The sequence below is a fragment of the Seriola lalandi genome, unplaced genomic scaffold (genome assembly GCF_002814215.2).
Source record: "Seriola lalandi dorsalis isolate HSWRI2012SDOR001 ecotype SW California unplaced genomic scaffold, Sedor1 jcf7180002054694, whole genome shotgun sequence".
NCBI classification, from domain to species: Eukaryota; Metazoa; Chordata; class Actinopteri; order Carangiformes; family Carangidae; genus Seriola; species Seriola lalandi.
Window position 1 is genome coordinate 243,499 of NW_019525247.1, and position 22,001 is coordinate 265,499.

Consider the following 22,001-nt stretch of genomic DNA (forward strand, 5'->3'; position numbering starts at 1 on the left):
ACATTAGTTCTAATGGAACAGTGAAAACCTCCATGAGTACATGTACCTCTGACATTTCACTACATTCCACTTTAAATACTTATATTTTATTTACATAAAAGTCTGAAAGCAGTATTATATTATTGTGGTACTGATAGCTTTACTTAAATAAAGGATCTCAGTCATTTCCCATTACTGTTTTCTGTCAGTCATTCTAGGGCTACATACAATAATCTGTAGTAATTCTTTAAGTTGAATATGAAAGTATTTTCATAGCACTTGGTAAGTTGGATATTTGTACAAAATATTCTTGTATGGACCTCAATACATTTGAGGAAGAAACTGGTTCTCAGATCATATCCTTCAACTGTTCCAGTATGAATGTGGAGCAAATATATTCCCACAGTTCATCTCAGCAGGATATATTTAGAGAATAACAACAAAATATTTGCTGTATATACATCAGTGATAGTCTTCCACCATAAAAAATCAAAATGTGATTGGTTCATTCACCTGTCTAAACAAACACATGCAGCTGTGGGGGCTTCTACAGACATATATACGTAGACACCATATTGGTCGCTTCGATATGCTGCGATATGTCGACATCGCCGCCATATTGGACCAGGCAGGACTGGTCTGTAAACAAACAGGAATAAATTCAGGAGCTGTGTTTTTCTGGATAAAAAGCTCTATAACGTTTATATTTCTCTCCCAAGTTCAATGAGTCATTTTTATATTCAAGGTTTATGATCTACTTGAAGTAAAAATAAAAGTTTTGTCTCCAGTTACTTACAGTCGTGATAGTTTGGCTTTAATCACTGTTTTCCATAAGGAGGAGTGTGTATTAACATTGGGTTTACATCATGAACTGAATTAATTATATGGTGGAAAATAATTCATTGTCATAAGGAATTGTTGAAACTTGTGAGTAAAATAAATGAAATATAATAAATAAAATAATTTTATCAGTGAAATGATATACATGTTTATTGATTCCAGATGAGAAATCCAAGTGTTAAAGCAGGATAACATATTAACATGATAAGCTATTAAAAAAAAAAAAAAATAGTAACCATATTTTACAGTGAGGAGGAAAACAGTGGCAGCGTGCACAGCTCTCAAAGTAAGTAACTCTGTAGGGTGCACGGACGTGGCTGAGTACATGGTAAAGGAAATGCTGGCACTTCCACTGGAATAGTACTTATATTTTAATACAGGGCAAACAACGAACACATACATCCTGAATGCACCGCTCTACACATTCTAACACTTCAAAGCAGTCTGAGCTTTTTGTTGCATGACTATGAGAAATACTCTGTTTTTTCTATGATTATATTCATCATTTATTTGATGTGATGGATTACATAACCTAGGCATGCCATCCTGATCTTTTGAAGGGATACTCCAACAGTTCTGGACATGAAAGTCAGTCACCTGATGCTCCATCACTCAGCCTGTGAAAACATTTTTATGATGTCCTGTGAGGCTCCGGAGGCGCTCTGTCACATCTGAAAAAGTAAAGATGTATGATGTCATACTGAAGTCATCAGGGTTCACTTGGTTTGGGATTGGAGACTTTGTTAGCCTGTGTTATAAACTGGAGGTGAGGAGTTTGAAAGAAGCTCTATTATAATTATTATTATCATTATGGGAAACAGAGGATCCAGTATCAGGCGTCTCTGATCTTCTAGGTATAGATCTTCTGGCTTTGTTTATGAATATAACTTTATAAATGAAAAAGCCATTGATGCTAGAGTGCACTGCATTCTGGGAGCAAATTATTGAACCATGTGAAGGGGAAAGTGAGGTCCAAGGCTGAGGCTGAATGGTCAGCAGCTGGATGGATCTGGGTGAAAGGATCAGTAGACCATGATGTGCCAGTGAGGCTGTCAAAGGCTTTCATTTAGTCTGCATCCATGGAAATGACTCAGCTGATGTAGACATTAGATGACATCATTACTCAACTACCTCCCTCCTGGTGAGAGAAGGCTCTCTAGGGCACGATGGAGGAAAAGGGTGGAGAGGACCTGCTTGATCTTTTTACAAGGATAGGTTCTCACTTCCTTCCCCTGAAGAACAACATGGAGCCTTCCAGCAACACAATGGCTCATTAAGCCATTCCACAAGAGCCACAATATATATGTACTTATAAGCACTTGTACACACTGTAAACACACTGGTCACCTACCCAGAGGCCTGCACTTAGAGGCAAGTTCAACATACCCAGGATACCTTTCTGTTATCTGGCTAAACTGAACCTAACATTTTCCGTTCTGGATAACCTGTTCAATGAAGATAGTTATCAACTGGTTCGAGTGCATTCGTGTAAAAGAGGCAGATGTGTTAGTTATAAGCAACATGAGAACCATAAATAAAGTACTTAATATTATATGAGAAGAAAGGCTACAGTCCAAAAGTGTAATTAATTCAGATTTAACCTAAACCAGCTAGAGAAGAAGCAGTGGTGACTCCCTACCCCTGAAGAGGAAGTCTGAAGTCGTCTGTCTGTTCCCCATTTTTTATATTCTTTTTAGTCCATAAGAGTCCACAAATCAAAAGAATCAGAGGGTTTTTCATTAAAGTGTTCCAGGTTGTGAATATTGTCATGTAGAGTCCATTACATACTGACTGACTGACAGACTGAAGATCTGCTGCTTAAATCCCTGGACAGAAGAAGGGAAACCCCATGTAATAACTCTGGTCTTGACCCATGGGCTTCTGGAAAGCGGTTGTGAAGCTCAGAGTGAGCTGTTTCACTATCGCCGTCTTGACAGTACCTGACTCCGCCCCTAACTCCCAGCTGATCCAAAAATAGGTAAAGAGGTGGGGCATGGGTGGATGTGGAAGTATACACTCTTGTTAGCACCGTGAGCACAGGTGGGCCTCTTGGCCGAAGGCTAACCCAAGGCTAATTAATTTGCTGGCTAATTAGCTAGTTAACAAGCTAAACTAACAAGACAGGTATGACTAGTGCAGACACTGATACCTGCTAGTGCTAGTGCTAACATAAATAAAATAATACAAGAAGAACAGAATTTCACTCACTCACTCAGACTTCTTCATGTTCTGCCGAGAGACCACTTCATCAGCCTGCTTTCCAGTGCAGTTTTGCACGAAATAGAGGCGATTTTTTCAGAAAAGTCAACAAAACACAATAGTCTGGTCTGTGTTTCCATTGAGTGATGCTATGTGAATAAAGCTGGGTTTTCTCCTCTAATGATATCATTCTAATTAAACATGACAACAGATTTCCAGCAGTCTGACTCTCTGTTGGAACTAGGTCCCTGGGGCCTGATATGACAGGAGCCACGACTTGAATGTGAAAAAAGTATTTCCATTTCAATTTTGCGAAATATTACTTTGTCGAATATTCGGGAAAACAACTTATGTGAGCCGATAAATTCTTTTGTGACATTTGAGTTTTTCAAAAATTCACGTGTTTCCATTACTCTTTTTTAAGTTCACAATTTCAAATTGTGCATTAATAGAAATGCACCTATTGACTTGAATTAGCTGAGTTGATGCTGAGCAGACAGCTAGCAGCTAGACACTGAGGAGCTAGCCAGCTGTGACAGAACACACCAGTCACTCAAAGTGGCCCCGCCCTCAATTATATATGTAAAGTCAGTTGTATGAGTTATATAAAAAGTCACCCCCCATACAGTCCAATACTGTTTTTGTACCAGGCTGTAAACATGTTTATTTCTGCAGTAAAGTTGGACATTTTAACATGGGAGTCTATGGGGACTGACTCACTGTTGGAGCCAGAGCTGCAGGTTTTGGTTCTTCAGTGTCGGCTTCAGTTTTCAGCCTGGAGGTTGCCTTGAGCAAGGAAGGCCTAGGGCAGTGATTTATGGTCTCATCCACTATTAATCTAAATGTGTTTGGTTAATTCAACTCTGACTGCACCTATGGGAGCTCCAGGCCTTTTGTCCCAGTTCTGAAGTCCTAACCAAAGAATGAACCAGCTCACCTTTTCTCTGCCTGTGATTGACAGACTCAAAACATGAACATTGAGCTTTTTAACAGAATTATTCCAATTAATTTTAATACTGAATACAAGCACATCTGGCAGCTTCCTCCTGTTTATGTGCTGATGTTGCATTAGCTGATGACTTTAAAGCTGTATGGTCTTGGTTACATCACTGGTGAAACTGCTGTGACACTGTGGTGAAAAAGGTCATCAGTGTGCTGAAGCTGAGCAAGAATCACGCTCTTGGTGGTTTTTATGTGTATGGAAAAATATCTGAAGAAGAGGAGGAGGAGAGTGTGGATATAAATATATGCAACTGTCATTTCATGCTACATTCAACAGTCACATTGTGAGATGGTCATCCTTTCTGACACTGACTATCTTCGAACCTCTCTCACAGTGTGATGTAGAACCACCATGACCAAAGATATCACCACGTTTCTGTTTGGTTGGTCGTCATGGTTTGGGACAGCCCAGAATCACACATTGTGTACATGGCTTTAAAATAATTACTATTATTATTAAAGTAGTTATATAAGTAAATTTATTTAATATGTGTATTATAACTGCATCAAGACACCACCTTTCAATATGTATGATCATTCTTTACACAAATGTTCGGATAATTAGTAACTAGCAGTGGGACTAGTGGAGATGATAAACAGGGATTATTGATGGACCACTGAGGCCACAGCACTCTGATGAAACTGCCTCTGCAGCATCATTTAACATGTCATTCACCCAGTGTTTGATAACTGTACATCATCTACAGTAAAACACAATTTTCAGAGTCATTAAACTACATCTATTATGATACATTTCACATTCGTCATCTAAAAATCACACTTTCTTTTCAGATTCCCTGATACAGGCTGAAGAAGGTAAAAGATTAAAGTGTGTGTTTGTATAATTGTACCTGTGAAAAAAAACAAAAAAGTAAAAAAAAAAAAAATTGTGAATGTGTACATAAAAATTGCGCAAACAATAAATCAACAGCAGGGTCACACTGAGAAATAAACACACACACATTCATGTTATAAGAACAATTTGTGTCCCGGTGTTCAGGTGTGTAACTTCAGCACCACACAGTGGAGGAGCTGATGTTCTACCCACGTTTCCCTGTAGAGAACCAGGGATGTCACAGGAAAAGTAATACAGCATTTCCTTAGTTTCATATTTTAATAGGCATTAGGAATTGTAAAAAGAATTCATAAATGAACAATTAATCCATCAATAAATACTTCAGATTTGAAAATGGCCGCGGGATGTAATAAGCTCTCTGATTGGTTGGAGAGCTAACCAGTGGGTTTTACCAGAGAGGCTGAAAGGAGAAGCTAAATGAAAGGAAAGAGCTGGAAAAAGGAAATGGAAATTAAGGAAGGAATCCAGGAATTTATTCCCATTTTTAAAATGCCTTTTCAGAGTTTTTCAAATTCTACAATTTATTCGTGAATTAATAAATATATTTATAAATGGTTTATTTAATAAGAGTTTTATGCTGTTTTTGTAAATCCATTTTTATATCTGAAGTATTTATTGATTAATTAATTGTTTATTTAAAGATTTATATTCATATATTCATTTATTTCAAATTCCTATTTCTCATGCCTGTTAAAAAATGAAATCAAGGAAATGCTTTATTACTTCCCGAGTCCCTCCTGCTGTAAAACAACATTATTGATTATGAAGAACAAAAAAAGGTCACTATTGACACATATAATCCACATGATCAGAGAGAAGATCCTGACTGTCAGTGACTGACACACATTACAGCTGAAATCAAGGGGTTAGTGTATGTTTATCACTGGAAGGAAGAATCAAAGTGTTTGAGGATCAGAAACTTCTCTGCGTGGAGAGTGTGTGTGTGTGTGTGTGTGTGTGGGGGGGGGGACATGTTTAATTGACAGCTGAGAAAACAAAGGTGCTGTTGAAGCTGTGAGGTCATGTTGGTGTAGTAACTACAATCAGAGCTGCAGGCTCTTCTTCACATACACAATCATTACAAAAGAACCAGCTGTAAAACTACAAGGGTGACAACCATCTGATATGACTCTGTATTGTCACATTTACATCAGATAAACATTAAAAAAGGTCTACAGAGGCCACATCACAAAAATTATTTTTGAGCCAGTCATGTGTGCAGCTGAAACTTCTCCTTGAAAAATGATGTAATCGATTAATTCATAATAAAAATAGTTGCTGATTAATATTCTGTCAATTGAGTGATCAACTAATTGATTAATAGTTTCAGCTCTAAACTGACCAGAGTTTCTAAGCTGCTCAGGTATGTTATTAGTCCCTTTATAATAAAGACATGACAGGGTTTAACAAACAACAATCACCATTCTGTAGTGTGACACTGTTTTGGCAAAAAGTAGTGAACACATGGAAGTGGTATTTTCATGTGTTTGCTCAGTTTCTGAGGTGATGCAGAGACTGTGGACCCGGATCCTGGTTCTCCTGCAGAGATTCTGCGTTCTAGAGTTTTGGACGCAGGGATCCAACCGCAGGTTTGTCTGAGCAGAACTCTTTCCACCAGGAGGGCCGGTCCAGCACCTGGCTGCCCTGCATCACCGTCGACCACAGGTTCTTGTACAGCTGAGAACAAACAGGGAGAGTCACGGAGAAGGTTTTAAGTGGATCCAGTCTGTGATTCAGGATCCAGCCAGTGACCTGGGGAACAGCTACAGCTATAGGTCATTCATGGCCATGTAGTTTTATGAGGCTAAAAGATGGAGCTTCGTTCCCACCCTCAGTTTTTACTCAAAGAACCTAAACAAAAGAAGAGGTGTGCCCCCCCCCCACCTGTCAGCACCACTCACCTGTGTTGGTATGATGTCACAGATCTTGTATTATTTATGAAACACATCAAACAACACCAGGTCAAATCTAGTCCAGCATGTGTCTGGACACTCAGGACGTAGTTAAACTGTTGTGTGGAAACAGTGGAAACAACTGCACACGCCCCCTGATGGTGTAATTGAAAGTGTTGGTGCCGATTCATTCAGACAGAACAGCAGCCAATGAGGAAACTCCAACACTCAGCTGACCAACAGTGTGACTTTATGACTGATGGCCCTGCTGTACAGCCATGTACTTACATACAAAGAGCTAATGTTTATCAAAATGTGTACAATCAGTTATTTAGTTGTACTGGTGATGTCATTCTCCGTGTTATTGTCAGTCTCATTAAATTATTACTTACTAACTGTTGTTTCTTCATGCTACTGTCTTACTGTGTACAGTTCATCTTGCACTGGTCGTGTGTATTTGTCCCCTGGGGACAAATAAAGTTTCTTGAATTGAATGAAGTTTTGTGTGTCCTCACCTGTCCATCAGCACAGCCAACAGGTGAGTTGAGCATGAAGTCAGTGGGTGCAAGAACATCCACCAGTGAGACAGCATCATCTTTCAGCTGCGGGAGAACAGACGGATCACTCAGCTTCATGAAGACAGAGAGACCGTGTGGACGGACACAAGGAGGCAGCGGGTGCCACACGATAGTCACACTAATAAACAAGCACAGGCTGACTGCCATTATCTACAACCATAATACTTCATTTAACTACTACATTTTCTGGTTTGAAGTAAAAAAGAATTAAGTAATAAATAGTAAGTAAACACTGATCAGTTCAGTTCATTTAAACTCAGATGGTCCAGTCTGAAGACTTGATGAGTCTGACTCAAGTCAGAGCTGTGTGGGTGAAAGCAGTGGGATGAAATCTGGGTTCATTCATGTACGAGACACTGAATTAAACGTGGACAGAGCCGCTCAGTGTTTCTACTTCAAAATCATTGCTTTGAGTTTGGGAAATGAGCGTGTGTGTAGGTTTGCATATGGTGATCTCGTTTGCACTATTCGGAATGAAGTCATTAGATAATTCTGTTGTGTCCTCCAAGAGGCAAACCTGCTATAGCTAGCTAACGTCACCAGCCTTAGATCCTTAATACTGATGCATCAGTGGATTAGCAGCATTTTCCTGATGTAGCTGGTTGAAGCAGAGCTGGTTTTAAAAGTGAAATCAAGGGGAAAGGAAGTGCAGCACAGGTAGATCTCCTGAATATAAACATGTTGATGATGGATGAAAAAAATGCAAAAATATTTTCTCTTTTAAGTGAATTACTTTCCTCTAATCTTTGATCTGTTACTGTGATAGTTTTATCTAAATGTAAATACAGATCATATGTTAATAGACCATTCAGTTGTTTTGGAAGGGTTGTTCAAACCTACACCCTTGGAAATGAGATGGACATGGACTGAGACTGAGACAGATGTGAGGACAGAGACAGATGTTCCTGTACCTGTGAGCAGAGAGAGAGAATGGACATCTGGACCAGCTCCGCAGGTTCCCGCCCACTCAGGTAATTACCTGGAAAGAACCAGTGCAATGTTACAAATACCAGCACAAAGCCTGAGTGCTCTACACCTGTGTGTATCATACAGAGAACAGTACAGACCCTGGTACAGTGTGGCCATGTGGCTGCTGAGGCTCCACAGACCATACAGGGCACACAGCTTCCTGAGCACTGGTCTGAGACCAGCTGGTGTGTCCTCATCCGTCGTCTGCTCATGAAACCTCCGGAGGCAGTCGTGTTCGATGTAGGCGATGGCCAGGGACCGGCAGTAGTACACCTGAACACAACATGTTGTGAGGTTGCCATGTCTGCCCTTTGATCTACTCTCAATAATCCAAGATAACAAAGTGAAAACATGTTTTCAGAAATGTTAGGTAATACAAATGGAAAAAAAATCTCTCATCTATAAACTGTGGTCAGCTGCTTCCTGTTTTCTTTAGTGAGCCTTGGCATCAGTCTAGAACCTCACTGGAGTCCACCTGTGGAGAACTGAACTGATTTGACACACCTGTGTATATGTGTGTGTGTGTGTGTGTGTGTCTCACCTGGCTGTTGTTGCGAGCCTCAAACTCCCCCTTGCCTGAGGCTCTCTGCTGCTGCAGCCTCTTCTGACTCTCCACCAACAGGAAACACACCAGCCACTTATAGGCTGCCAGAGGCACTGAGGACACACACACACACACACACACACACACAGAGTTGATATCAGTGGAGCAGTTAGCATGTCCATCGTCATGTGCATTAAAGGAGCATTGCACAATTAACAGACAAAAAAATGCTGTGGGAGGTTGATTGTGTTTTCCCATGGATTCATTAAGATTAGGTCGTTAGTAGTGATCAACTGTGTGTGGAAAACTTTCGACAGGATTTACATGATTATTCTACAGACACTAGACCCCTTGACCACAGCACTAAAATATGCAGGGAGCTCCAAATAACCTGGTAATGATATATGACTATATACTATTTAACTACAGTAGGAAACAGAGAAATAATATAGCACTCAACACCATATCTGATCATCCTGTAGCAGCTAATAAGCGACTGGCTGCTGGGTCTGTGTTGAATTTGAACATTTACAGGGAGAATCTGTCATGGCCTCACAGACTGACAGACCTATTGTTCTCTTTAATGGCTCTTTAATGACACGGCAGATGGTTTCTAAACTCTACACATTTATTTCTGAACCTCTTAGGCCAGTGCAGGTAGAAGCTACGTGGTGTAGGGACGTATCTGGTGTGAATGATGAAGAGATCTGCTTGAAGACAGTGTAGAAAAACCTGCATGATATTTCTAAGGATCCAGATCAATCATCAATCAATATATTATAAATTTGGACATAGGATGTACCTGACCCCCAGAGAGCACCACTCTGTGACCTATGTATGCACAGCACCCTGAATTGATCAATAGATTAGACATTTACATTTACAGAACACCTCCTCCTCCACCTGCTGCTCTGTCCTTATTCCTCTCTCCCTCTCTCTCTCTCTCCCTCATATCTGACTGAAAAACTTTGGATTGAATTAATTAGAAACCACAGCTTTTATAATTTCGATTCATCTCATTTCCACTTCCCAGATTTGACCTTCAAAATGTTTGATTTTTTTCTGCTTTCCTTTAAAACTGAACATGTTTTCCTGTTGACTCCAGTTTGATCTTTACAGGGAGAATTGGTGTGTTTCCAATAGAGACTATTACTCATTAGAGACAGTAGGACAGAGTTAGACAGAGTGATGAAGAAGAGAGAGATGATCTTGACCTGCAGAGGAAGTAAAGCTGTGATCTTAGCTGTGGACAGTAGAGACAGGTGCGCTGTGTACAGGTGTTCTCCCAGCTGCTGATAAAGTGCTGACTCAACAGTATCATAGGATTAGACCACCTGTGTAACCTGCAGCCTGGTGGGAGGAGCCTGGAGTGAGAGGGTTAAGATCTGTCACTCTGCGTCTCTGTTACTGGAAGAACAGAACGTGTGCGACAGTATTAAATGTCCTGACCTCCTGCGTCTTTCACTTGGTTCCTATGAACCCAGAAGTGAAGGTTTGATACCAGCAGAGGAAAATCCACATCTGATCACAGACAGTTTGGTATCAGGCTGATCTGGAGCAGCTGAAGTACTGGACTACCTGCAGAGTCCATACACTCCTCCATAGACGTTGCTTTGAACTTGGTTCCCAGGATCCTGCGGAAATCATCCAGGAAATCCACAGTGTGAAGAGGAGACTCGATCCTTACCCCATCTGAAACCAGACAAGAAGACAGCAGCTGAAGCTTTAGAGACTGATCAGAGTCCCTGTGCTCTCAAACTGTCAGCATTCGTTTATAGATAATTAATATTTAATAAACCAGGTTAAAACATGTTCCTCATGGTTCACAGGAGAAACTCTGTCACAGGCAACAGTAAACTGACAGGATCAGAGCGGCCACAGAGGAGCCAGGTGCTGCACTTACTCTGTGTAGGACCACAGAGCATGATGGGAAACACCTGGCTCTCCACCGATCTAACAGCTGATTGGTTTAGAAGTTGCTCAACAACAATATGGAGTTTTCTAGAAACATTTCATTTTTGTTTAACGGGAGATTTTGATTTTATTATGAAGGTTTATTCTGTCAACACAATAAGTATAATGTTTTATAAGCTGTAAAATGTTATTTACTCAATTTTTAAGCAAAATCAGGCAATTTCTTAATTGTTAATGCAACATGGACATCTACCTTTACACTATCTGGGACTTCAGGATAAACTCTAATGAGAAGAGTGTTTCTGTGACTTCCTGTTGATACAGTGAAGGCTGCTGGAAACAGGTGAGGCACGCTTCATCTCAAATGAACCTGTTATCACTAACTGCCTTGACGTTGCCACACCGACAGATCAGCACCGTCAGTCAGAGAACATCATATGACTCATGAATAGGTGCTGTAATTGTCCAGTTCTGTCCCTGTCCACATGAACCTTCAGTAGAGTCTCAGAGGACGGGGGACTGACCGTGCAGCTTGGCCTGGAGCCAGCTCAGCAGGTAGTTGCTGGTCTGCTGCAGCAGCACGTTGTTGTCTCCTTCATATGTGCAGTTAGGATCATTGTCGTCACGCAGGTTACCGAGCCGGTTCACTGAGAGAGAGAGAGAGAGAGAGAGAGAGAGCCAACTGAGCCAGGTGTGTGTGTGTGTGTGTGTGTGTGTGAGGCATTCAATAGTGAAGCTTGATGTGTGTGAATGTGTGTGTGCTTGACACTGACTGGCCAGGTATCCATGTCCTCCACAGGCCTCCCTGCACTCCTGGATCCCCCTCTGAGCTGTCCAGGACCCCAGTGGTTTACTGGAGCAGCCTATTGCATGGATCTCTTTACCCATCTCTGCCTGGGACACACACACACACACACACACACACACACACACACACACACACACACACACACAAGAAATATAAGTATTTGAACACTTAAACATGTGTCACTCTGCAAGCTCTGCATGTTAAATTAGACATAACATAATGGATCCTACACCAAGTCCCAGGTCTGGACTGTGACACTCCGGAGGTTCAGGATGACAAATACACAAACACAAACACAAACACATACACATACACATACACATACACATACACATACACATACACATACACAGACACACACACCATCTCCACTCACCTGTCTGTCACTGTTGTCTCTCATTATCTGTCCGATCTGGAACTCCACAAAGTTCATGAAGATGTCTTTGGAGAAGCGTTCAAGAGCGTACGCTGCAGCCAGGTACGGGATCAGACGCCATTGCTGAACCAAACACACGCAATACACAACACATTAATATTAACATCCACACTACAACATGAGAAATGTACACAGATATTTTTATAATGCCACCAAATCAGTACAGCTGACTCAGAGCGAGAGCGAGTATTTCTGTATCTCCAGAGATTCAGACGTTTACTTTTTGTCTTATATCTTACTGTCTCTATGATCTAGTGCCAGGACTCTGACCTGTAGCTGGTACTCCAAAACAGGGATCTCCTCTGTGTCTTTGGGTCCAAACTGTCTCCTGGTGGCTGAGAAGCGGATGGCCACAACCAGAGCCAGCTTCAGGTTGATCAGAGCCATCCTGGTGATGGACACCCTGCCCCCTGACAGGGCCCCCAGAGAGGCCCCAAAACGCTTGTTGGGGTCCTGGAGGAGAAGACACAGGGACACAGAGAGAAACAATAGATAAAAGAATGAACTGTATATACACTGCACAACTGAGGAAGAAAGAAAGAGATGGACGATGAGGACAAACACAGATTAACACTGGTGTGGTTTTTTCCTCACTGGAGAGGCTGAAGGAAGAGAAGAGACTGAGAGACATGGACGCCGTCTTACTGCTAGTAATGTATAACTGTCTTGGAACTGTGGAAATGTCTCTGTATTCAACAGTGTTTGTGGAATTCCTCTCACTGCCAGAGGGGAGGGACAAAGCTCCACACTAAGAAACCACCGGAGCCTGACCTGAAATGTCTCTGGAGTTCTCACTTTTACTACCAGTGGGAACGGTACCGACCTTGAATGGAGTCAGGTAGCGTCCGTCAGCGGTAACATCTCCTGTCTTATTCAGCAGATTCTCCCGGGGGATCCTCACATTGTGGAACAAAGCAAACCTGAAGGTGAGAAGACAAAGAGAATACTTGGTTACACACTGGAGGCGTGAGTAACACAACAGCAGGACTTTAAACTGTGTTTATAGTCCTGCTGTTGTGCTGTTGTGCTGTTGTGTAAACTGTGTTTACAGTGAAGTGGTGGTGTGTTCGTCTCCACATCAGTACACAGCTGCACAGTTTCATGTGGAGGTCTTCTCACACCTGTCTCTCTGCTCCAGGAGATCTACCCACTCGCAAATATAAAATGCAGGTCTGATTGAACACACCTGCCACTCATCCAGCATTAATGCTGACAATGTTCTTTAAAGTCCAGACACATGATTTTAAATAATAAAGTTAATGACCTAAAGAATTTATCAAAGGAGGTGTTAACTTTTGAGCTTGGTATTTAAGATTAATTTTGACGTGGACTCAGCTGTGCCAGGCCGTACCATTAAGTTCTTTAGAGGGAAACATATTCAAATGACTATGAAAGGCCACTTTGAAGGTGAACTGTACTATATAGATATATTATTTCACCCGGGGTTTAAGGGGGATGCAAACTTTTGCTCTCAACTGTATAACCATGTTTTTCTACAAACTCTTTTTTCTACCAACAGAAGATGAGTGTTTAAACCTTATTAAAGTCGACAGCACCACACTGTGGTCGCAGTGTCAGTTGGGGAATAAACTCTGGACATCAAGCCTCTTGACCGACACACTGTCCCACCACACTGACACTCACACCTCTGTCTCTGCACCACTGTTGCAGATGTTCTGGTTTCATCTTACCCATTATCCAGTCCGTTCTGGCCCAGCTTCTTCCCTATGTCTCCCACCAGCACACCTGGCAGAGCCAGCAGGGTCTTAGGGTCTCTCACCTGCAGCACAGTGGTTAGAGCTTCACTGGATATGACACACGTAGTCAAAGCTTCATAACAACAGGAAAACTTGGGTAATAGGATTTTGTGACATCACATCAGTTAACAGCATCTGATGATGTAACCGGCTGTAACTCGGTCGGGGGTCAAAGGTCAGAGTCTCACCGGGACAATGAAGGAGTGCAAGCCGTGGCAGACTCGGTCGGGTGTGTAGAGCTGAGCGAACACCACAGCGTGCGTGGCCGTCTTACCGAGATTCCCCACCCAGAACTTGGCAGCCTCGAAGTCTGGAGAGTGGATCACAAACTCCTGCAGACAGGAAGCTTACTGTCAGAGCAGAGCAGGGGGGTCAGGAGTCCCGATTACCCATCATTCACTGTGAGGTTATACAGGGTAAACCAGCAGACTCTGCCAGCTGAAGGTCTGAGGACCAAAACACTGTCAGAGAAGGAGTTTTATATTCTTTGCTTTGTAGAAATTCATTTAACTAGACAAATATATTTTGCTGTGTCACTAACTGATGGTTCCCACCCTGGAGGTCAGGCCCCCTCCCAGTGGATCACTGTATAAAAGCATGTGTGTGGTGTGTGTGTGAAGTGAGTGTTGTGTTGTCTGTGTGTGCTGACCTGGGTGGAGGGGTCGTACGTGGCTGTGGTCCTCATGGCTCTGGTGTTGCTGCCATGACTCAGTTCAGTCAGTGCGAAGCAGCCAAACGTCTACAGACACAGACAGACACAGACAGATACAGACAGACACAGACGGACACAGACAGACACAGACAGACACAGATGGACACAGACAGACACAGACGGACACAGACAGACACAGACAGACACAGACAGACACAGACAGACAAAGACAGACACAGAATAACACAGACAGATACAGACAGATACAGATACAGACAGAGACAGACGGACAAAGACAGACACAGACAGATACAGATACAGACAGATACAGAGAGACACAGACAGACACAGACAGACACAGACAGACACAGACAGACACAGACAGACACAGACAGATACAGACAGACACAGACGGACACAGACGGACACAGACAGACACAGACGGACAAAGACAGACACAGACAGATACAGATACAGACAGATACAGACAGACACAGACAGACACAGACAGACACAGACAGACACAGACAGATACAGACAGATACAGACAGATACAGACAGATACAGACAGATACAGAGAAACACAGATAGATACAGATACAGACACAGACAGACACAGACGGATACAGAGAAACACAGACAGATACAGATACAGACAGATACAGATACAGATACAGACAGATACAGAGAGACACAGACAGACGCAGACAGACACAGACAGATACAGACAGATACAGACAGATACAGACAGACACAGACAGACACAGACAGACACAGACAGACACAGACAGATACAGACAGACACAGACAGGTACAGAAGGCATAAGATCTCAAAGGCAAAACTATAAACCTGTACAACAATGGTAATTCCAAATATTAAATACTAAATTTGGAGTATGAATATACTGAACACAAGGATGCAAAGAAGACTGTATGATTCAGTGTGAAGGCTGCTTAAATCTGAGGAAAAGCTCATGGCCAGGACTGTGAGATGTCCTCAAAGAATGAGGACAGAATTTGCCAGTTAAACCATGAATAAAGCACCACACACCTGTCAGGTGGTGTTATTTGTGAAGCTGTGTTGATCTCTTACCGTCATGTCTTCAGTGTTCTCTACGTATCTGCTGTGTCTCCCTGATCCTGAGTTGGCAACAGTTGCTCCAAACATCTAAAAGAGAAGAACAGAACTGGACTGAGACGATGAGAAACAGGTCTACAGCCTCGCTAGCAGCGAATGTCCAGTGTTTCATTTTGCACTTCCCACCACTCCCGCACCCTCACCCCTTTGTTGAGGAAGAACTTGGCGGACATGGCCCAGTCGTACATGCCCAGACAGTCACTGAGGACCACGGTCTTCCAGGGGTTCGCCATCGTCTCCTCTTTTGTAATGAAGTCGTAGCGGAAGAGCTGCTTCACCCTGTGGGTTTTCCCCTGAAGCTTTATGTTTGTTCTTTCATGTACAGTGTAAAGATACGGAGATGATGTACGACAGAAGGATTGAACTGTACCTGAGGAAGGTCAGCTCCCTCATCTTCTCCATGGGGACGTCTTCACCGGGCCGACGGGCAAACAGAGGATCGTTCTCCAGAGTCCTGTACACATGGTGCTGCAGCAGAGAAGAAGAGAGAGGAACATTTCGATAACACAGGAGCCCAGGAATGGTGCCAAAGAGGTCAAATAAGCTGAAATCAGTCACTTATAGCATTTCAAATTTCAGTTTCAAGTTTAAGCTCTGAAGGCAGTTAAACTGTCCATCTGTACACAGGAGCTGAGAGCAGCTGAAGTGTCGACCAGCCGTCCTGGAATTGTAGAGCAGCTGGGGTCAGACTGGTTTCTCAACTGCTTCCAAGGTAAAAATGAAGTCTGAGACTGCGGCTGAAAAGTCTTTTTTGCTTAGGAAGTATCTGAGCAGCAGCCATGATTAGAGCGGCTCCACTTCACTACATGATGAGGACAGGAGCTTCAGTGTTTCCTAATGTCATCTCCTTCCTTTTGGAAAGGAAAGGACTGCAGCAACATTTAAAACGACACAAGATTGTAGTTTCACCACAGCAGAGCCACATGAATGTGTTAAAAACAGAGCAGCTGTTTAATGTTTGTGACACGATCCAGAACTGATGGAAATCCCTGACTGATCCACTGAAGCCAAATCCATAAATATAGATTTCTTCTCTTTAAGTCCAGTGAGGCGTCATCATGAAGAAGAAGCAGATTGAATTTATAGTTAATAATGTCATCATCTTAACAAAATGCTATACTCTATACATAAATGTTGTCTCACTGTGTAATGCACTAAAAATGTATTTTCTCTCTCTTTGGATGTGGTTCAGGCTCAGGACTCTGGCTGGTCTACTCGGGGACATTCACAGAGTCCTTTCTAAGCCTCTCCTGTGTTTTCTTGGCTGTGTGAACCTTCAGCCCAGTCTGAGGTCCTGAGCTCTGGACCAGGTTTTCATTAAAGATCTCTCTGTACTTTACTCCGTTCAGCTTTCCCTCAGCCCGACCAGTCTCGCTGTCCCCCCCATTGCCTGATGCTGCCTCCACCATGCTGCACTGTTGGGATGGTGTTGTTCAGGTGATGAGCAGTGACATGACTCTTAGAACTGAGACCAAACGGTTCAGTCCTGGTCTCATCAGACCAGAGACTCTGGTTTCTCTCAGTCTCAGAGTGCTTTAGCTGCTTTTATACAAACTGACTCTGAGGAGAGGCTTCGTCTGGATTCTGACATAAAACCCAGATCAGTGGAGAGCTGCAGTGATGGTTGTTCTTCAGGAAGTTTCTCCATCTCCACGCAGGATCTCTGGAGCTCAGAGTGACCATCAGGTTCTTGGTCTCCTCTCTTACCAAGAACCTTCTCCCCTGTTCGTCCTGGTTTATTCTCTCAAAAGGTATTTCAACCACTTGTTCAATTAAGAGGAGCTCTTAAGAGAGGAGAGGAGTTCTAATGAGCTGCTTTAAAGCAGGAGAGAATCTGATGTTACCTTGAATGCCAGTATTTCCTCTCCATCTAGGAAGAGAAGCATGTCCTTCCAGTTGAAAGAGGCTTTCTTCCTGTAGATATCCAGGGGGCCGGAGGGGAGGTCAGCCACTTCATGGTCCATCTTGTGTTCAGACTGAAGAAGTTTCCATGCAGGGTCCTAAGGCACTTTGGTCTCTGAGAAGTAATAAGGGACAAAATTAGGATTAGGAGGCAGGATTTGATTAACATGTGGAGTAAATATGTTTCCATTAACAATGATGATAGACCTGAAAAATTAATCTTTTTTGTATCATGCCACAGTTTCAGATAACTAACAGTGCCTTAACAAGCTGTAGGAGGTGGAGGTTTCAGTAAGCAACCATAGGTTTGAATTACAACTGTTACTGACTAATTTACACAGCAGTAACTAACATTAATTCTGTGAGTTGACCAAACTATAAAAAACACTGTACTGTCTGTACTGTTTACACTCAAAGATGGTTTCATCACAGGAGGCACGACTCTGATGTAACTGTGACGACTGAATAAACATAGAGTGGGCTCTGTCTTTTGACCTAATTAAACAAGTCAAAACCTAGTATATGTCTGGACTGCGTTTGGTCAATGAGTGAATTGTTTAATTTTATTATTATTATTATTATTATTATTATTATTACTATTACACAGGGAGTCTGGGGCCATGTAATGTTCCAGCATAAGACTATGCTGGGACATAGTCCGTCTTAATCTTATGTAAGTGCGCCAGCAGTTTAGACACCTAGTGCAGATGTGTATGTGCCCAGATGTTGACAATGTCCAACCGTTACCTCCCACTTGTACCACCCTCCTGTGTGTGAGGGTTAAAGGGTAATAAAAGAGATATTGAATAACAGAACATTTAGCTATTCAAACTGAAGTACAAATGACTTTTCATTCAAAGTAACCTTTGTAGTCCAGCTGCTATCAGCTCAGAGCAGAGTTCAAGGCTGAATCTATCGGTTCACCTCACAAATAAAACTACACAGCAGTCTGTAGCACATGAAGAGACTGCCGTTAAACCTTGTCTGGTCCCACTGTCCCCACCTGTCACTGTTGTTTAGTGACTAACAGGTGAAAATAAGATGTTAATGTTTACTAGAGTTCACTTAATTCTTCTCTGTTCACTGATACACAAGTTGTTTATGTGGCTGCTACAGGTGAAGAAGAACTAGCATCTTCGTAAACAGTTAACACTGTTAAGTTATTTCTTACCCTTTACCTCGACGTTAACTTTCCCTGCTACTGTCGTTGTCCCTCTTCTTCCTCAGTTGTCGGGATGACCTGTGTACACATAAATTTTTAGCTGTGGGTCAAATATTCCTACAGGAGCTTTACTTCCGCTAGGAGCAACTACATTTCCGGTTTGTATCTTTCAGAACAAGAGCCCCGTCTCCACACGTCAATTGAATTAAAAACGTGACTCGCTAATTAGCCCCTACACAACAAATGAAGCACGTCAAACGATTTTTCCACAAAATAATAATCTCTACTGTAGCTATAAAGGTTAAACAATAAATAACAGTGCCATACTTTAAATCCAATTAAAATGTTTGAGCTTATATTCTGAAACTCTTGTTGTTGGTAAAACTTTACAATTTTTAAAAGGATAATTCAGTTAAACAACAGCAGCACATACAAATCAACTGTAAATGGCACAAATACAAATGAAAAACATAAAAAGAAAGCAATAGACATACATAAAAAAATACAGGGATACATACATCCACTAATAATAATAATAATTATGATAATATTTACTGTTTAGCACCTTTCATACAAGAAATATAGCACAAAGTGCTTTACAAAAAAAAGAAACTAATTGCACCAAGTACTCACCTCATAATCCATTAAAAAAAGATAAAATAAAAATAAAATGTGTGCAACTGAAAATATCTTGACAGAAACTTAAGGAAAAAAGCAAGTAGGATTGTGTCTCTGTAAAACATCGAACTTGTTTGTGTTTGATACTTCAGGAACAACAACGAGGTGTATTGGAGTAAAAGGCCAAGGATCAGGTTCGACATTCTATCTCAGGTCTCACCATAACGTTTTAACTCCAGAGGGGGGAGCTATTAACTAGCAAAGAACTGCTACATCCATTGTTTTCTAGTTGTTTCTAGTTCCAGATTCACCCTCAGTTATTCAAATTCAGTGACCTACAAAAGCAAACTGTTTTGAATAGCAGTTCCCAAATAATGAATGAATTTTGTTTCATGTCTGAATGAGACATTCTCTTCTCTGAGACACCTGTGATTACCTCAGGTTCTAGTAGTTTATCATACTGGTAAAATGGTTTTCAGCCCTCAGCCGTTAGTCTTTGTGCTGGGAACTTTGCACACCATCTGTGGGTATCCATGCATCCTCACCTGCCCCTCTGCGAAACTTCACTGCTTTTCCATTAGACTGTTGGGGTCTTGGCAAACACATGATGTGGTCAAATCCAACTCCTTTTTAAATTTCCTGATGTCTCACAGTGAAACAAAACCACCATCAGTGGCAGCTTTTAGCCCACATATCCAAGAGTAATCTTTAAACCTTTTCAGTCTGCCTTTAGGGCCTGTCGTCCCACTGCAACAGAGCTTGGTTCATTATCTTCTGCTTACTATGGATTCAGATTCCACCTCCTTGCTTCTCTTACCAGATCTCACTTCAGTTTTAAACACCATAGATCATTGTATTCTACTTGACCAACTGGAAAACCAATTTTAGCATCTCAGGCCTGACTCTCTCATGGTTAAAATCATATTTAGCATATCTCAGCGAACACAGTGTGTTTCCTCTAATAATACTAAATCTACATTTTCTGATGTTAAATATGGAGAACACCAGGGCTCTGTTGTTGGCCCTCTGCTTTTCCCTCTTTTCTCTCTAACCTCATACTCGGCCATGAACATGCCAACGAAGCATAAAGTCTCACCTGAGTAAAGAATTAGCATACATTGCATCTTATATTGTTAATGTGTATAGTATTTCTAATTTATCTTATTTGTTTTAGATTCTATTTCTATTCTTATTCTATTTCTCATTACATTTTCCCCTTGTGCTGCTGTCAAATTTGAATTTCCTCTATGGTGGAACAATAAAGATACATCTCATCATCTTATCATCTTACCATCTTATCTTTGTTTGTCTGCTACTTTCAGTTGTCATATGCCCTTGCTTTTCCTCATACATACTTTAGTCTCACACTTGCGCCTGTGCATGCCACTGCAGTAGCAGCATGAGGCAGCACCTCTGGGTTGTTGGTGATTTCATTGCCTGTTAGGGTGAGATTATGGTGTTGACGTTTTCCCTTGGTCTGTCCTGTGTCATGGCTTTAATCGATGTATGTGACATCTCTGCTGCTCTACAGATCTCAGTGGCAGAGTGTCAAATCCTTTTAGCTCATTAGAAATGACAGGAACCATTCTGTCCCTTATCACTTCATCTATTAGTACACCACAGTCTGAAGTCACTGCATGTTCAATCCTTCGGTCTGCTTACAAAGGCATCAGTGCTTACACTGTCCTCTTGTTTATAGTTGCCAAAGGAATGCACTCAATATCCTTGTGGTGTGTAAACTCCAGGTTATGCTTGTCTATGTGATGGCAGTCACTAACCCATTACACTCCTCAGAGTTGCAGACTGTAACTTTTGCTGGTTTATGTTTCAGTCCTGATGCAAATAGGTGGTCTTCAAAGTTCTCCATAAAACTACTGCTCAGGTCTGCAGCCTTTTTCTTCTCCCCTGGCAGCAGAATGATTTGGAGCCATGGCTATAGAGGTTTTGTTGCAACGATAAGGAACAATATGCTGATGCTAAAATGGTGGGAAAGTTGGTGGTAAAGGTGGAGAATTGTTCCTTCAGAGAGAGAGAGAGAGAGAGAGATGAGGCAGAGGATTCCTATGGTTTGAAATGTTTGCTGTGTTTACCATGACCAAATTTCATAATCTAAAAAAGTTTCATCTAAAAAGGAAGAAACACGAAAACAACAATAATTCCTTTTGTTCATTCAATTGTATTTTTATGGCAATTTCTATAAGATTTGAAGCATATCCCACAAGCTTTTTATTCTAAAAGTTATACAAGTAGTTAAGTCATTCAGCAGGTTGTTTCAGAGTCATTAGGTTCTGTAAATGTGGAACAACACAACAATGTGTTGACATAAAAAAAATGTACTTTTGAATATTTAAGTATTTTTAAAGGCAAGTACTCCAGTACTTTCACTTGTATTGCAGTAATATTTGAGCAGAAGTATCTTTACTTTGACTCATATGAAATGTGATTGAAATGGTTAATATTTTCCTGCAGGGGGCAGTGACACGGCTAGTAGCGTCTGTACTGCTAAAACCCCCCCAAAAAGAAGAACTTTTATAACAGAGCTTTCATGAACGCATCACAAAGTCCTAATATGTTCCTGGAATACAAAGGAAATGCACGATTGACCGTATTATTCTTTGCAGAAATGAGGGAACAACAACAAAATCTGACTCAGTTACAGATACAATAAAGACTAAATCAGACGAATAATTACTGATGTCTTCTCTTCAAGAAACCAGTTCATGTTTCACTTTAATTAACCCCAGCCACTGAAGGT

General features: G+C 41.6%; 1 protein-coding gene across 2 annotated transcripts; it reads right to left on the bottom strand.

Moving 5' to 3' along the window:
• Positions 1–1,863: 1,863 nt before the first annotated feature.
• Positions 1,864–18,769, bottom strand: acox3 (acyl-CoA oxidase 3, pristanoyl). Of its 2 annotated transcripts, none has more exons than XM_087178690.1 (19): positions 18,638–18,769; positions 17,409–17,581; positions 15,935–16,032; positions 15,708–15,843; positions 15,520–15,594; positions 14,424–14,513; positions 13,963–14,106; positions 13,709–13,797; positions 12,841–12,937; positions 12,288–12,470; positions 11,958–12,080; positions 11,547–11,667; positions 11,298–11,420; positions 10,438–10,551; positions 8,857–8,972; positions 8,414–8,588; positions 8,258–8,325; positions 7,284–7,370; positions 1,864–6,553 (listed from the first exon to the last, which is right to left on the bottom strand). In XM_087178690.1, exons 2-19 carry the CDS (start codon positions 17,526–17,528, stop codon positions 6,434–6,436), a joined length of 2,079 nt encoding a protein of 692 aa, XP_087034816.1. In that variant the 5' UTR covers positions 17,529–17,581; positions 18,638–18,769; the 3' UTR covers positions 1,864–6,433. The 2 variants fall into 2 exon arrangements, with proteins under 2 accessions (XP_087034816.1, XP_023279541.1); XM_023423773.2 differs by having other exon boundaries at positions 18,645–18,733.
• Positions 18,770–22,001: the final 3,232 nt, after the last annotated feature.